The 16336-nt window shown below is 42.0% G+C and overlaps 1 protein-coding gene across 2 annotated transcripts in view; it reads right to left on the minus strand.

The window, feature by feature from the left end:
* The window catches only part of LOC132379880 (C-Jun-amino-terminal kinase-interacting protein 4-like), a 285478-nt gene that overhangs the window by 49505 nt on the left and 219637 nt on the right, over positions 1 to 16336 (minus strand). For both annotated transcript variants that reach the window (XM_059948176.1, XM_059948175.1), the window contains exons 16-17: positions 7818 to 7907; positions 926 to 1093 (exon numbers count right to left, since the gene is read on the minus strand). In XM_059948176.1, coding sequence (XP_059804159.1) covers positions 926 to 1093; positions 7818 to 7907 — 258 coding nt within the window. The remainder of the gene's footprint in view (positions 1 to 925; positions 1094 to 7817; positions 7908 to 16336) is intronic.

Genomic DNA, 16336 nt, shown 5'->3' on the forward strand with positions numbered 1-16336 from the left:
TTCCAAGATCAATCTAACCCAACCCTCCGACATAGCCCTCCATTTTTCCTTCATCCATGTGCCTATCTGAATTTCTTATACTCAGTTTCTTAATCTGAGTTTCTTAAATGTATCTGCCTCTATCACCACCCCTGGCAGTATGTTCAATTAGACCTATTAAGAATGGAGTGTGGGAAAATAAAATCAGATATTAAATTTAACCTGACTTCCCGCTTCTGATCATTATCCAATTTTATTGTCATTAGTCCCATCTCTGACTAAGCTCAACACAGACACAGTATAGAACTGAAAAGCAACAATCCTAGGACATACAGTTTCTGTCACTGTCTAGAGTGAAATACTCTTACTCCAAGAAGAGTCATCACCTTCATCCTTATCCCGCGACCCCTTCTGCTATCCACAAACACTAAGCAAATGATAATGAGGGTGGACTAAATAGTATTTGAAGGTCACTGTTGATCTGTTCCATTAAATCTGCTCAACACCTCCTGCAATGTTTAACAACTAAATGAAGATCCAAGGCACATGCTCACCTTTACTCACTTCACCTCCAATACCCCAGTTCAACGCAGAGGTCTGTGACCAATAACAGAGACTGAAATACTCACATCTCGTCCATAAAACCAGAAGGCAGAGGAGCAGAATGAAGCCATTTGACCTATCGAGTTTGATCTGCTATTCTGTCATGGCCGATTGATTATCCCTCTCAACCCATTCTCTTGTCTTTACGCTGTAACCTTTTTTCCTTCAGCCCATTTGATAAGTTGGGTAATAGAAGAGCTGGACAGTGCTTGATAGCCAACTAAACTTTTGAAATCATATCACGGACAACTTAATAGATACACTTAAAATAATTGCAAAGTAAATAATTTGAAAATGTTAGACATTTTGACAGTTTTTTGCTTTAAAATGACAGCATACATACTTTAAGCTCTTGCTCCAGACGGTCCAGGCTGCTCTGAGATCCTCTCTGCTGCTTACTGCTTTCTGGTTCTGAACCTGTCACATCATTGTAAAACACACTAGCACCAAAAATTGAGCCTCCATCACGGGTTTTTCCTCCTGACAAGTTTACACCAACAGCACACCACAACTGGGAAACAAAAATTAAGAGTAGTTAAAGTAATTTAGAGGATCACCAAAACCAAAATGAAGGCTTGAAAACTAGAGAGCAGGAACAAAGGTTGAAAAAAGGTGCATATACAAGGATTAATACTAGCATGGACCTATTGGTGCAATGAAACTGTTTCTATGCTCATATACTATCTGGGTAGTCTCCAGCCCCTTGGTATGAACATCGAATTCTCCAACTTCTAGTAATTCCCTCCCTCTCCCTTTCCCTATCACACTTTCACTCTGCCTCTTCTTCTAGCTGCCTTCTCTCATGATTCTGCCCTCTTCTACTACCCATAGTGCTTTCCCTTTACATTCCTTCTTCACCTTTCCTGCCTATCACCTCCCTGCTTCCCCTCCCCCACCCCTTGATCTTTCCTCTGATTGGTTTTTCACCTGGCACCTTCCCCCCTCCCCCCACCTTCGTTATAGGGCCCCTGCCCCCCTCCTTCATGAGTCCTGACGAAGGGTCTCGGCTGAAAACGTTGACTGCTCCTTTCAACGGATGCTGCCCAACCTGCTGAGTTCATCTAGCATTTTTGTACGTGTTGATTTGACCCCAGCATCTGCAGTGTACTTTGTGTTTTCTATGCTCAGAATATTTCTGAATATGCAAATTGGCAGTGTTTTGCTCACAGTACAGCTCGATTCAGTTGATTTAAGACTCAAGATTAAAATGTTACAAAATAGAGATTCAACATTAATCATCTTGATAAATTGACAGAATCTTGTTGAAATGCTATTTTGTTGGGGGGGGGGGGGGGGGGGGGAGATACCCAGGCATTTCCAATGTGCTTTCTTTGAGTTATAAGGAAAGGTTAAATACGTTAGGACTTCATTTCCTGGAAGGTAGGGAAACAAGGGAAGATCAGAATCAGAAATAATATCACTGGCGTATGTCATGAAATTTGTTAACTTTGCAGCAGCAATATATGATAAATACAGAAAAATCCTGAATTAAAGTATATATATGTACTGTTTATTAAGTAGTTAAATTGAAGATATGTAGTATAAAAACAGAAATTAAAAAAAGTGTAGTGAGGTAGCATTCATGGATTCAATGTCCATTTAGAAATCAGATGGCAGAGGAGAAGAAGCTATTCCTGGTTCACTGAGTGTTTTTACTGACACTTTCAACCTCTCACTGCTACGGGCAGAAGTTCCCACTTGTTTTAAAAAGTGACTGTTGTTCAGTAGCACTCACATCTACAGTGATGAAGTGCTTTAAGAGATTGGTCATGACTAGACTGAACTCCTGCCTCAGCAAAGACCTGCGCCCATTGCAATTTGCCTATCGCCACAATAGGTCAATGGCAGATGCAATCTCAATGCTCTCCACGCGGCTTTAGACCACCTGGACAACACAAACACCTGTCAGGATGATGTTTATCGACTATAGCTCAGCACTTAATACCATCATTCCCACAATCCTGATTGAGAAGTTACAGAACCTGGGCCTCTGTACCTCCCTCTGCAATTGGATCCTCGAATTCCTAACCCAATGACTACAATCTGTGCGGATTGATGATAACACATCCTCCTCGCTGACGATCAACACTGGTGTGTGTGCTTAGCCCACTGCACTACTCTTTATATAGCCATGACTATGTGGCTAAGTGTAGCTCAAATACCATCTATAAATTTGCTGATGATACAACCATTGTTGGTAGAATCTCAGGTGGTGACAAGAGGGCGTACAGCAGTGAGATATGCCAACTAATGGAGTGGTGCCGCAGCAACAACCTGGCACTCAATGTCAGTAAGAAGAAGGAGCTGATTGTGGACTTCAGGAAGGTTAAGATGAAGGAACACATATCAATCCTCATAGAGGGAACAGAAGTGGAGAGGGTGAGCAGTTTCAAGTTCCTGGGTGTCAAGATCTCTGAGGATCTAACCTGGTCCCAACATATTGATGCAATTATAAAGAAGGTAAGACAGTGGCTATACTTTATTAGGAGTATACAAAAACTTCTATAGATGTACTGTGGAGAGCATTCTGACAGGCTGCATCACTGTCTGGTATGGGAGGTGGGGGCTACTGCACAGGACCGAAAGAAGCTGCAGAGGGTAAACTTAGTCAGCTCCATCTTGGCCACTAGCCTACAAAGTACCCAGGACACCTTCAAGGAGCAGTGTTTCAGAAAGGCAGTGTCCATTATTAAGGACCTCCAGCACCCAGGGCATACCCTTTTCTCATTGTTACCATCAGGGAGGAGGTACAGAAGCCTGAAGGCATACACTCAGCGATTCAGGAACAGTTTTTTCCCCTCTACCATCCGATTCCTAAATGGACATTGAATGCTTGGACACTACTTCACGTTTTTATTAATATATAGTATTTCTGTATTTTGCATGATTTTTAATCTATTCAATATACATATAACTGTATAACATATCCTGAATAAGATTTATTTATTTATTATTATTATTTTCTTCTATATTATGTATTGCATTGATCTGCTGCTACTAAGTTAACACACTTCATGTCACATGCCGGAGATAATAAACCTGATTTGATTCTGTATTAAGACATTTTTTGCCTTGAAAGGATTTGTTAGAGGTATTCAAAATAGTAAAGGGTGTAGATAAGGCAAATGTAAGCAGGCTTTTATCCACTGAGCTTGTGTGAGACTACAAGTAGAGATCATACAATAAGGATGAATGGTGAAGAACTTAAGGGGACACTGAGGGGGATCTTCTTCACTCAGAGAATAGTAAGAGTGTGGAATGAGCTGTCAGCAGAAGCTGTAGATGTGAGTTCAACTGCAACATTTAAGAGAAGTTTGGATAAGTACATGGATAGGAGGGATATGGGGGCTAGGGTCCAAGTGTGGCTTGATGGGACTGTACAGCAGGGGTCACCAACCTTTTTTGCACTGCGGACCAGCTTAATATTGACAATATTCTTGAGGACCAGCCAACAGGGGGAGGGGGCGTGTTAATATCAACCGGAATATAGGTGGTAAGTCAGCTATAAGTCACATATAAGTGGTTAATACACTCAATTTTGTTTCTAAAAGGGTTTATCTAACGAATTTAATATTAAACACAGCGCATATTTTCCTTGCATGAATATAGTGATAAGTCAATTATAAGTCAACAGCATCATAACATTTTAAGTAACATTTAGATATTAAACACACAGCGCATATTTTCCTCATATGAACATACAAAATCATTGCAACACACCAACATCGCTGAATTAGTGGGAGCCCTGGGCTTGTTTCCCTGCAACAAGACGGTCCCATCGAGGGATGATGGGAGACAGCGATACTCCAAGGGGGTTTCTTATGTCCAGTCTATTCCACAATTTAGTTTTTGTTGCATTCGTTGCAGAAAACACCGCTTCGCAGAGATATGATGCTGGAAATGGAAGCAACGTTTTCAGTGCTTTTGTGGCTACCTTAGGATATTCAGCCTTGACTTTGATCCAGAATGCCGGCAGAGATGTTATATCAAACATACTTCTCAGCCCACTGTCATTTGCAAGCTCGAGGAGTTGATCTTCTTACCGCGCTGACATGGAAGCTTCACCAGGGACATTCACAAATGGGTCACGGATCCATTCCTTTGCATGTCTTGGGTCATTTGCAGTTGGGAAGTAATGCTCAAATTCTGTTGACAGCGAAGATAGGTGATCGCGCACCAGCTGTGAGAAGGATGGTGCAGCCTCAGAACCTCAGTCTCTCCCAAAATCCCAGCTAATGTTGGGAAGATGTCAAATATTTCCCTGTCCACTCGCCGCCCCCACAGTTCCAGTTTGGCTTTGAAAGCAGACACTTTATCTGCCAACTCGAAGGCAGTTGTCATTCTCCCCTGAAGTGACAAATTGAGTTCATTGAGCAGATTGAAGATGTCACACAGATAAGCGAGTTTTGCTATCCACTCCCCGTCACTGAAGTGTACTGCCAGTGGTGACTTTTTTCCTGAAAGAAATCTCTGTAGCGGCTCTCTTAACTCAAAAACCCTAGCCAGGGCTCTCCCCCTTGATATCCACCTGACATCAGTGTGTAAGAGAAGGCATTTGTGCTCTGCATCCATTTCCTCGCAAAGCTGCTCAAACTGACGTGAGTTAAGGGCTTTTACTTTGATGTGATTGATAACTTCAACAATGTCTCCCAATACGCTGTTAAGACCAGGTGACATTTTTCGGCTAGCCAGCATTTCCCTGTGTATGACACAGTGTGCAGACTGGCATTCAGGAGCAACCTCTTTGACTTAGGTAGTGAAACCAGACAGCTGTCCAGTCATAGCTGCAGCCCCGTCTGTGCATATTCCAATATAGGATGACCAGTCCAATTTAGCTGACGTGTAGTCATTCGAAGACCTGAATAGTTCTGCCCCACTTGTGTTAGTTGGTAGCGGCAGTGCACACAACATATCCTTGGGCACATCGTCTTGAAATATATATTGCACATAAACCAGCAGTATTGCCTTTTTCTCGACATCGGTAGACTTGACAACCTGGATAACATACCATGGTGACTTGTTAAGCCGTTCCAACAGCTGTGCTTCGATGTCCTCCGCTATGTCGTCGATTCTCCTTGAAACTGTGGTAGCTGAAAGACAAACCTGTGCCATCTTGTTAGCTGCAGCTTCTCCCCACAGTCCATGGCACATGTCCCTGGCAGCAGGCAGAATCAATTCTTCACCAACAGTGAAAGGCTTCTTAGCCTTAGCGATACGGCTAGCCACTAAGTATGACACTCTTAGAGCAGCAGCATTTGTGGAGGTGGTGGCTCTCAGCACCTGCTTCTGAACCCGCTTGCTCACGTTTTTTCTGCTCAAAAAACTCAGCAGATTTGTCTTTAAGTGCAGGGTGCTTGGACAAGGTGCCGAGGCATTTTTGAGGGCTTCATTGCCTCATTAGACAGCTTGTCTCCACATATCACACACAGGGGACTTGGAACGTGCAAGTTACCAGTCACATTAAAGCCATATTTTATGTATGACTCGTCGTATTTTCTGTTGAAGCTTTCTTTTTTTTTTGCAGTCTTGGCCTCAGCTGTCTCTACATTATCATCATCTTCAGGCCTTTTATGTCTCCTAACAGCTCTTCCAAAGAAACTCTCAAGCGACGTTTGTTTTTTACTCATCGAGTAGTTGGAGGTTAATGACCGACTGATGACCTTACGTGGGTAATGACCTCGTGTGCGTTCAAGTTCAACAGTGGGCGTGACAGGGAATGAGGAAGGGTGCAGCTGACTCATATCGTTTCATATCGCCAAGTAATATTGTTTCCTCGTGGCCTGGTAGCGGTCCACGGCCCGGTGGCTGGGGACCACTGCTGTATAGAATACCAGTTTGGCACAGACTAGATGGGCCAAAGAGCCTGTTTCTATGCTGTTGTCTCTATAACACTACAACATATTCAAGCAGCCAAGATATTGCTGTCAACATTGAGCAGACCTAACCCTAGGATGGCGGCAATGTCATGAGAGGAAAGATTGAGTAGAATGGGCCTCTTTACACCTGAGAGAAAAATGAGAGGTGATCTCATTGAGTCTTGCAGGGTTGAGGATGCTGAAGATAGATAAGGGCCGTTTCCCTTGGTCGAGTACTGGGGGTGGCAGATGTAAAACGAGTAAATCAGTCAGGAGTGAGAGGAGGAGAATTTTCTTCAGTTTCAGTGAAGTATTATTGGAACTCACTCCCTCAGAGGACTGAGAAGTTAATTATAGATTCCAAGATTTTCTCAATAATGAATAAATATCTCTGGTTCAATTGACAGGTGTAACTAATAGCAGACACCTTACAATCCTGGTTAGTTAGAATTTACACACACAAAATGCTGGTGGAATTCAGCAGGCCAGGCAGCATCTATAGGAAGAAGTACAGTCGACGTTTCGGGCCCAGACCCTTCATCAGGACTAACTGAAAGAAGAGATAGTAAGAGATTTGAAAGTGACAGGGGAAGGGACAGGGAGATCAGAAATGATAGGAGAAGACGGGAGGGGGAGGGATAAAGCTAAGAGCTGGAAAGTTGATTGGCAAAAGGGACACAGAGCTGGAGAAGGGGCAGGATCATGGGATGGGAGGCCTAGGGAGAAAGAAAGGTGGAGGGGAGCACCAGAGGAAGATAGAGAGCAGGCAAGGAGTGATTGTGAGAGGGACAGAGAGAGCAAAAAAGGGGGGGAAATAGATAAACAAATTAAGGATGGGGTAAGAAGGGGAGGAGGGGCATTAATGGAAGTTAGAGAAATCAATGTTCATTCCATCAGGTTGGAGGCTACTCAGACGGAATATAAGGTGTTATTCCTTCAACCTGAGTGTGGTTTCACCTTGACAGTAGAAGAGGCCATGGATTGACATTTCTCTTTCTGTCCCTCTCACAATCACTCCTTGCCTGCTCCCCATCTTCCCCTGGTGCTCCCCTCTCCCTGTCTTTCTCACTAGGCCTCCAGTCCCATGATCCTCCTCCTTCTCCAGCTCTGTGTCCCTTTTGTCAATCAACTTTCCAGCTCGTTGCTTCATCTGTCCCCCTCCTGTCTTCAACTATCATTTCAGATCTCCCACTCCCCCTTTCAAATCTCTTACTATCTCTTCTTTCAGTTAGTCCTGACGAAGAGTCTCTGCCCAAAATGTCAACTGTACTTCTTCCTATAGATGCTGCCTGGCCTGCTGCGTTCCACCAGCATTTTGTGTGTGTTGCTTGAATTTCCAGCATCTGCAGATTTTCTCGTGTTTAGTTAGAATAATGTTACCTTCATAAAGGTATCCTTGTCGTCCAAAGGCTGCAGATACACTGGCAAGGGCAGATTCTTCATCTTGTCACATGTACCACCGTTTGTCACCTAAGGGAACACCAGCAAGCTACATTAATGCTCCAGGGAGGGACAGTGACAAATATATAACACTTATTGATACCATTCTGTATGAACCTGTGATTGAAGTGAGCACAATATTGCAGGATATGTGAAAGGATAGAATTACCACTGTAAAAAACATAGAAAATAGGTGCAGGAGTAGGCCATTCGGCCCTTTGAGCCTGCACCGCCATTCAGTATGATCGTGGCTGATCATCCAACTCAGAACCCTGTACCTGCTTTCTCTCCATACCCCCTGATCCCTTTAGCCACAAGGGCCATATCTAACTTCCTCTTAAATATAGCCAATGAACTGGCCTCAACTGTTTCCTGTGGCAGAGAATTCCACAGATTCACCACTCTCTGTGTGAAGAAGTTTTTCCTCATCTCGGTCCTAAAAGGCTTCCCCTTTATCCTTAAAATGTGACCCCCTCGTTCTGAACTTCCCCAACATTGGAAACAATCTTCCTGCATCTAGCCTGTCCAATCCCTTTAGAATTTTATATGTTTCAATAAGATCCCCCTCAATCTTCTAAATTCCAGTGAGTATAAGCCTAGTCGATCCAGTCTTTCTTCATATGAAAGTCCTGCCATCCCAGGAATCTATCTGGTGAACTTTCTTTGTATTCCCTCTATGGCAAGAATGTCTTTCCTCAGTTTAGGGGACCAAAATTACACACAATACTCTAGGTGTGGTCTCACCAAGGCCTTGTACAACTGCAGTAGAACCTCCCTGCTCCTGTACTCGAATACTTGTGCTATGAATGCCAACATACCATTTGCCTTTTTCACTGCCTGCTGTACCTGCATGCTCACTTTCAATGACTGGTGTACAATGACACCCAGGTCTCGTTGCATCTCCCCTTTTCCTAATCGGCCACCATTCAGATAATAATCTGTTTTCCTGTTCTTGAAACCAAAGTGGATAACCTCACATTTATCCACATTAAATTGCATCTGCCATGAATTTGCCCACTCACCTAATCTATCCAAGTCACCCTGCATCCTCTTAGCATCCTCCTCACAGCTAACACCGCTGCCCAGCTTCGTGTCATCCGCAAAATTGGAGATGCTGCATTTAATTCCCTCATCTAAATCATTAATATATATTGTAAACAACTGGGGTCCCAGCACTGAGCCTTGCGGTACCCCACTAGTCACTGCCTGCCATTCTGAAAAGGTCCCGTTTACTCCCACTCTTTGCTTCCTGTCTGCCAACCAATTCCTCCTCATTGCTGTTTCAAAGGTATGTGCTTGTACTCTGAGGCTGTGCCCTTTGGTCCTAAACTCACACTATAGGAACCATCCTTGCCATATCCACTCTATCTAGGCCTAATGAATCAGTCCGAAGCTGTGTTCATAATGGGACTGTGCAGTTTGTGAGCAGGCAGTTTATTTGTGCAGTGCACTAAATAAAAATCTGGACATAAAAGGCAATCTCAAATCCAAATTAGAAGTAGAGCATTAAAAGTACTTCTGGCAGAAGTTTTTCATGCTGAGGCAATGCAAGGTTTAGAAAGAACTTAGGACCATTTGTAACTTTTTGGTGGACTGCAATCATCACGAGAAGCACAGAGGAGATGTCAGGGATTTTTTTTTATGCTGCAGAGAGTGGTGAGTGCGTGGAATGGACTGCCGGCCGCAATGGTGAAGGCGGAAACCATAGAGTCTTTTAAGAGACTCCTGAGGGTTCTGGTGATGTCATTGTCCAGAATGGCAGCATAAGTCAATAGCTCCTCCGGAAAAACGCATATTTTGCCCCTTTAATCCATCAAATAAAAGATCTTTCAAAAATATCTAAACTGGTAAGGGGGGCAAGAATGGGAAAAAAGAATGGAGATTAAATAAAAGCATCACTGCAGAGCCTATGGACGAGAGGGGTGCAGCGTGTGGCTCTCCTACCCAGAAGTGAGGCTGACGATGGGCCTCGTTCAGGTGAAGTGGCAGATATGATAAAAATTCTGGAAGAGATACGGGGATTCCAAAAAGACATAAAACAGCAACTAAATGATATCAAGTCAGAGCTCGCCAATGTCAATCAAAAAATAATGGTGGCAGAGACACGAATTGAGAAGATCGTGAGCAAAACATGCAATGGATACTAAGTATATATACAAATATTAAATCAACAAGAAAGTAAACTGCTTGACCAGGAGGGAAGATCATGACAGAAAAATATCAGGATATACAACGTTCTCGAAGGAGTGGAGGGTTTGTCTATGATGGAGTTTGTAAGAAAGTTGCTGTGGGACATGCTAGAGATTTCTTCGACTAAGAAGCTTGAAATTGAAAGGGTGCATCGTGCGCTCATCCCGCGGCCTACTGGAGAAAGAGAAGATAAGCCGCACTCAATTGTAATTAGATTCCTTCGATACAATACCAAGGCGGAGATTCTACGAAGGGCCTGGGGTAAGAAGAGGGTGTTTTTGGACGGGAAATTAATATATTTCGATCAAGATTACCCGCTGGTGGTCCTGCAGAAACGTAAAGAATACTCTGAAGTAAAGTGAATATTAAAGCAAGGAAGGATTAGATTCCAGACTCTGTACCCTGCTAAACTGTGAGTGTTTTATGAAGATGGGATGCAACTGTATCAGACAGTGGAAAAGGCGACTACAGACATGAAGGCCAGAGGGTTGCCCGTCAGCGTGATCAAACCGAGGGAAAGCCTGGCTGAGCAGTTATCCTGCTCTGCTTGGGAAATAGTGTGAGAATCGAGAAAGCAGGGGACGGGAGGAGGGCGAGAGAAGTATATCAGGAAGAGACTGTGAAGACAGCCCTCACCCCCTCCAGAAGAGCCATAAGGTTTAACTAACTTTAAAAATGTTGATAAGCTAATAGACAGTGTTATACCTATCACAAGAAAGACTTATTATAATGTGGATTTTATATTACTCAATTATTCTTTTTTATTCATTCATTCACTCACTCATTTTTCCCCACCTAAATGAGAATGTATATATGGGAGGGATACACAGGGAAGTCTTTTCTGTGTAATGAACATAGACTTCACTTACTTTTCTGGGTACTGCAATGGGGGCCCTCAACTCACAGGCAGCAGGGGCCATCTCCCACAGCTAGATGTTTCCTCTAGCTCAACCCAGAATCACCTACTAGAGACCTCAGCCTTGGAATCACTCTTTCATTACCTTTTTTTTTATTATTCGCATTTCTTGGTTCTTATTTGTTCAGGAAGTAAATTGATTAAGTTTTAATCTGCTAACTTCAATGATATGTTGACAGATAAATACACATAGCTAAGGACAAAGTAAAATTCATTTCTTTTAATGTCAATGGGTTGTTAAATCCAATCAAATGCAGTAAAATTCTATCCAAAACATCGAGGAGGGGATACTTCCCATCCCCATACAGGCAATTTTGGCTGATAACAACCTACAAAGGTACATAAATACTATTGATAAGCCATGGGTGAAATGGACTCTTAAGTATGGAAAACTATTATAAAAGAATATAAGTTAAAGGGAGATATTGCAATTCTTAAATGGTGTGCATATGACTCGGATTTTACACCGAATAAACTGGATGCTAGATTTAAGGACTGGACAGCTAAAGGGATAACAGTTCTTTGCAATATAATGAAAGAAGGAACAATGTTCAGTTCTGAAATGCTTAAAGAGAAACACTTGTTAAAAAACAAGACTTTTATTGTTATTTACAGATGCAACGTTAATAGGACCGTTAAAAATGTAACAAAGGCAAGAACATGTTTGACAGAGCTATTTAGAAAAGCATATAATTCAGATAACGGTAGCAGAATCATTTCAAGCGCATATAAGGGTTTGTCAAATCTTAAAACACATTCAACTTCATACATTAAAACAAAATGATAGAAGGAAGGAGGGATAATTATATCTGAGGAAGAATGGACAATAATATGGAGGTATCAATGAAAGTGTACCAGTTCACAGAAATGGAAGGAGGTCGGATGGAAAAACTTTATATTTTATTACACTCTCTCAGAAATCCCATTTTGATAATGTTCCACAAAAACTGATACCCAAATAAGTACAACCGTAACAAGTAGATGCTGCAACTATTTGGTTTTGCTTGAACAAATGGACCCAGACTCGGGAGTTCCTCCGAGACTCACTTTATTGTTAATACAGAGAAGAAAAATAGAGAGTTGAGAGAAATGCTTTATATTATACACTACCTACACCACTAATAGGTAGGGCTAACCTAAGCAACCCCTAGTAGTCTACACTGCCGAGTATACTTAGCAACGTCTGCGTGGTCCCTGAGGCAGGCGATCGACTGTGGACTGGCTAGGGTGGAGGTCCTTGGCGCCGGTTCAGCTGCTCAGCCTGAAGGTAGGACCCAGGTGTGTGGTCTGCCCTAGAAAGAACTTGCCAGTCTAGCTGGTAGGGGCAAGGCATCCAATCTGACGTTTACACGACCCTAACCTCTTGGTTGGGTGACCTTCAGCAATTGGCCTCTGCCTCCTCAGGGACAATGCACTCTATTAATCTTACAACCAAACAATGTAAAAAGACATTCTTTAGAGACAAGGTGATTAATTACTTTTATACAAATCAGCACTTTTAGTTTGCTTTCAGGCCATGTTATCAGGTAGACCGGAGCCACATTGTTGTCCCCTTATCTGGTATCAAGGGTCAATCTGCCCAACACGCAGGAAGACCTTCAAAACAGGACAGACCCACAAATTCCTGTTAAACATTTCCTTGTCATATCCATTTTTCATACCCACACATCTCACCCATACACTTACCAATACAGATAGTAACCTCCCTGTTTGCTGGAGAAATTGTAGAAATCAAAATGCAAACCATTATTATATTTTCTGAGAATGCCCCATTATCAAAGACTATTGGAGTGGGATACACAATGCTCTACAAGACATTTTTAAATGTGAAAAACCCTTAGAAAGTAAGGCCATATATTTTGGGTATATACCTCAAGAATTGTTGAAAAGAGATAAATATAATTTATATTTAATATAAAATATATTTTAATGAATATATTGCTGGTGGCTGGTAAAAAGACTCTTACTAGGAAAAGTTATCACAGGAGAGCTCAACCTTAAATGCATGGATAGAAATTACAATGGACATTTACAAAATGGAGAAGATAACAGCATCTGTTAATCATAAGTTGGAACAATTTGATTCATACTGGGAAAAATGGTTTAACTACATGTTACGTACCCGTGACATGTGACAGTGGTGTACTTGTCACGTGACAGGTGTTGAAGCTATACTGGACTTGAAGTAATGGTCTTGTGATGGTGGAGTGATGTCATTTCCCTGCCAGTAGAGGTCATGTGACAGGTTTTTTTAACAGGGTATAAAAGAAGGACCCTCCCTGTGAGGGGGGGCAGTTCGTGGCTGGATTTGCCATGTTGACTTCATGCCACTGTGTGATTTAATGTTATGATGCAGTTTAGTTGAAAGATGGAGCTTTATTTAATGCCTAAAGTTTAAAAGGTCATTGCCAGCAGTTTCTTTATAATACTGCTAGTTGAGAATCAGTGGAGTTCGGGAGTTAAAAGATCGAGGAAAGTCGATTTCAACAGTGAAACAGGTTCGACCTTGTTTGATCCTCATTCGGAAGGATTTCGTTGACTGTCCCCGTGTTAATCCCTGTGAATAGCAGAAAGGATTGGGAACAGTTTTGTAAAGGAAAGGTCCGTGCCTTTAAGCCGTTTCATTTTTTCATCTTCGTAAACTCTTCGTGGGGAAAGTAGTTTGACGTGAAAGAGAATTTAAATTGTCTTAAAAAGTCTCTCCCTTAAATGGACTGGAAGCATTTTGAACTTTTGCAAGACTACTTTGAAGAACTGTTTTTGTATCATCGCTTTAAAAACTGTTTAAGCTTCATTGCTTTAAGAACTTTCTTTCTTTCTCAATCTTTTTATTCATTGCTTTAAGAACTGTTTAAGCTGCCGCACAGCAGCTAATTTCCGGTTACGTGAGTGATTTGTTTACTTTTGGGGTTTTGTTTTTCAGTGTTTAATAAACATGTTATTTGTTATAAAAACCCCTGCCTCACTCATATATTTATTGTTGCTGAATCCGTAACACTACGTAACACCTCATGGACCTGATTTTATTCTCACAAATCAATGAACATATTGTTAAAAACAATCACTCCCTACTTGTGCATGGTTTTCTCCTTTCGCTTGTTCTTTCTTTCCTCTCTTTTCTATAAGTGTATACCTCAGATAAATATTATGTGGAGATCTGTGGCATATATGACTATATGATATATATATATGTACATTATCTGAAATACATCTTATGGAAATGTTTGATGATGAATTTCAATAAAAAATAAATTCTTTTTTTTTGTAGATTCCTGGATGGCTACATGGAGCTTAAAAAAATAGAGGGCTATGGGTAAAGGCTAGGTACTTCTAAGGTAGGGACATGTTCGGCACAGCTTTGTGGGCCAAAGGGCCTGAATTGTGCTGTAGGTTTTCTATGTTCTAAGTTGTTAGCTGGTGAGACAGCACTAGGTTTAAAAAGAGCTCAGAGCCTTTCAGACAGAGCACTTTGGTGGGTTGCGATCTTCATGAGAAGCCATTCATTGGTGAGGCAATGTGAGATTTAAAAAGAGCTTGGGGGTCTTTTGTAATTTTGCGGGTAGGCTGTAATCATAATAATTGCAGAGGCCAATGAAAAGAAGCAAGGTATAAGCAGAGCAGCTATTGTTAAGAGCTGACACTGTCAAGTGCACAGTGCTAGAGTGGCCAAACATTGGCTCAATAGCCTTCAGCGAGAACAGGCACAGGCCAGAACTTAAGGTTGAAAAGTTAAAGGTTTAACAAGTGTAGGCAGGATAGTAGTTCAGTCAGTGGAATGCTCCTCGTGTGAAATGTGGATTTTGTGTACCTGACAGTCTCCCTAATAATTACATCTTCAATAAGTGCATCAATGACATAGGTAAACAAGGGGAAGTGGTGCTGCCCAGTGAGAAAAGAGGCTGAAGATCACAGCCTCCAAGGTAGTAATCTCTGGATTATTCCTAGCACCAGATTTTATTAGGGGGTTTAAGGTAATGGAATCCTTGGCAGACATATGATTAGGAGGGATAATATGATCAAAATATAACAGAATTCACCCTGCAGTTTGAGTGGGAGAAGATAAAATCAGATATGAGTATTACAGTGGAATAAAGACAACTACAGAGAGCATGAGAGAGAAGCTGGCCAAAGTTGATTGGAAGGAGTCACTATCAGGGATGATGGTAAAATAGCAATGACTGGAGCTCCTGAGGGCAATCAGTAGGCATGGGATAGATATATCCGAAAGATGAAGAAGTATTCTAAAGGGAAGATGAGGCAACCGGCCATGGCTAACAAGGGAACTAAAAGACAGTAAAAAAGCCAAAGATAGGACATATAATATGGCAAAACTTAGTGAAAAGAGAAGTTCTGATGGAGTTCAATCCAGGTAAGTGTGAGTGGTTCAAGCAGATGGAGTTCAACCCAGATAAGTGAGAAGTGGTTCATTTTGGTAGATCAAATACGATGGCAGAATATAGTATTAATGGTAAGACTCTTGGCAGTGTGGAGGATCAGAGGGATCTTGGGGTCCAAGTCCATAGGACGCTCAAAGCAGCTGCCCAGCTTGACTCTGTGGTTCAGAAGGCATATGGTGTATTGGCCTTCATAAATCATGGGATTGAGTTTAGGAGCTGAGAGGTAATGTTGCAGCTATATAGGACCTGGTCAGACCCAACTTGGAGTACTGTGCTCAGTTCAGGTTGCCTCACTACAGGAAGGATGTGGAAACCATAGAAAGGGTGCAGAGGAGATTTAGAAGATTGGGGAGCATGCCTTATGTAAACAGGTTGAGTGAACTCGGCCTTTTCTCCTTGGAGCGACGGAGGATGAGAGGTTACCTGATAGAGGTGTATAAGATGATGAGAGGCATTGATCGTGTGGATAGTCAGAGGCTTTTTTCCAAGGGCTGAAAAGGTTGCCACAAGAGGACACAGGTTTAAGGTGCTGGCAAGTAGGTACAGAGGAGATGTCACGGAAGTCTTTTAACAGACTTTTGGATAGGTACATGGAGCTCAGAAAAATAGAGGGCTATGGGTAAGCCTAGTAATTTCTAAGGTAGGGACATGTTCAGCATAACTTTGTGGCCCAAAGGGCCTTTATTGTGCTGCAGGTTTTCTGTGTTTTTATGTTATAGAATTGGGAAGATTTAAAAACCAACGGAAGGCATCTTAAAAAAGCTAAGAGAGGAAAGATATGAAGGTAAGCTAGCCAATAATATAAAAGATACAAAAAGTTTTTCAGATATGTAGATAGTAAAAAGAGAGGTGGGAATGGATATCAGACTGCTGGAAAAGTACTAATGAGGGATTTAAAAAATGGTGGATAAGCATTTTGCATCAGTCTTCACTGCGGAAGACACTAGCAGTATGCA

The sequence above is a fragment of the Hypanus sabinus genome, chromosome 23 (assembly GCF_030144855.1).
Source record: "Hypanus sabinus isolate sHypSab1 chromosome 23, sHypSab1.hap1, whole genome shotgun sequence".
In the NCBI taxonomy this organism is placed as follows: domain Eukaryota; kingdom Metazoa; phylum Chordata; class Chondrichthyes; order Myliobatiformes; family Dasyatidae; genus Hypanus; species Hypanus sabinus.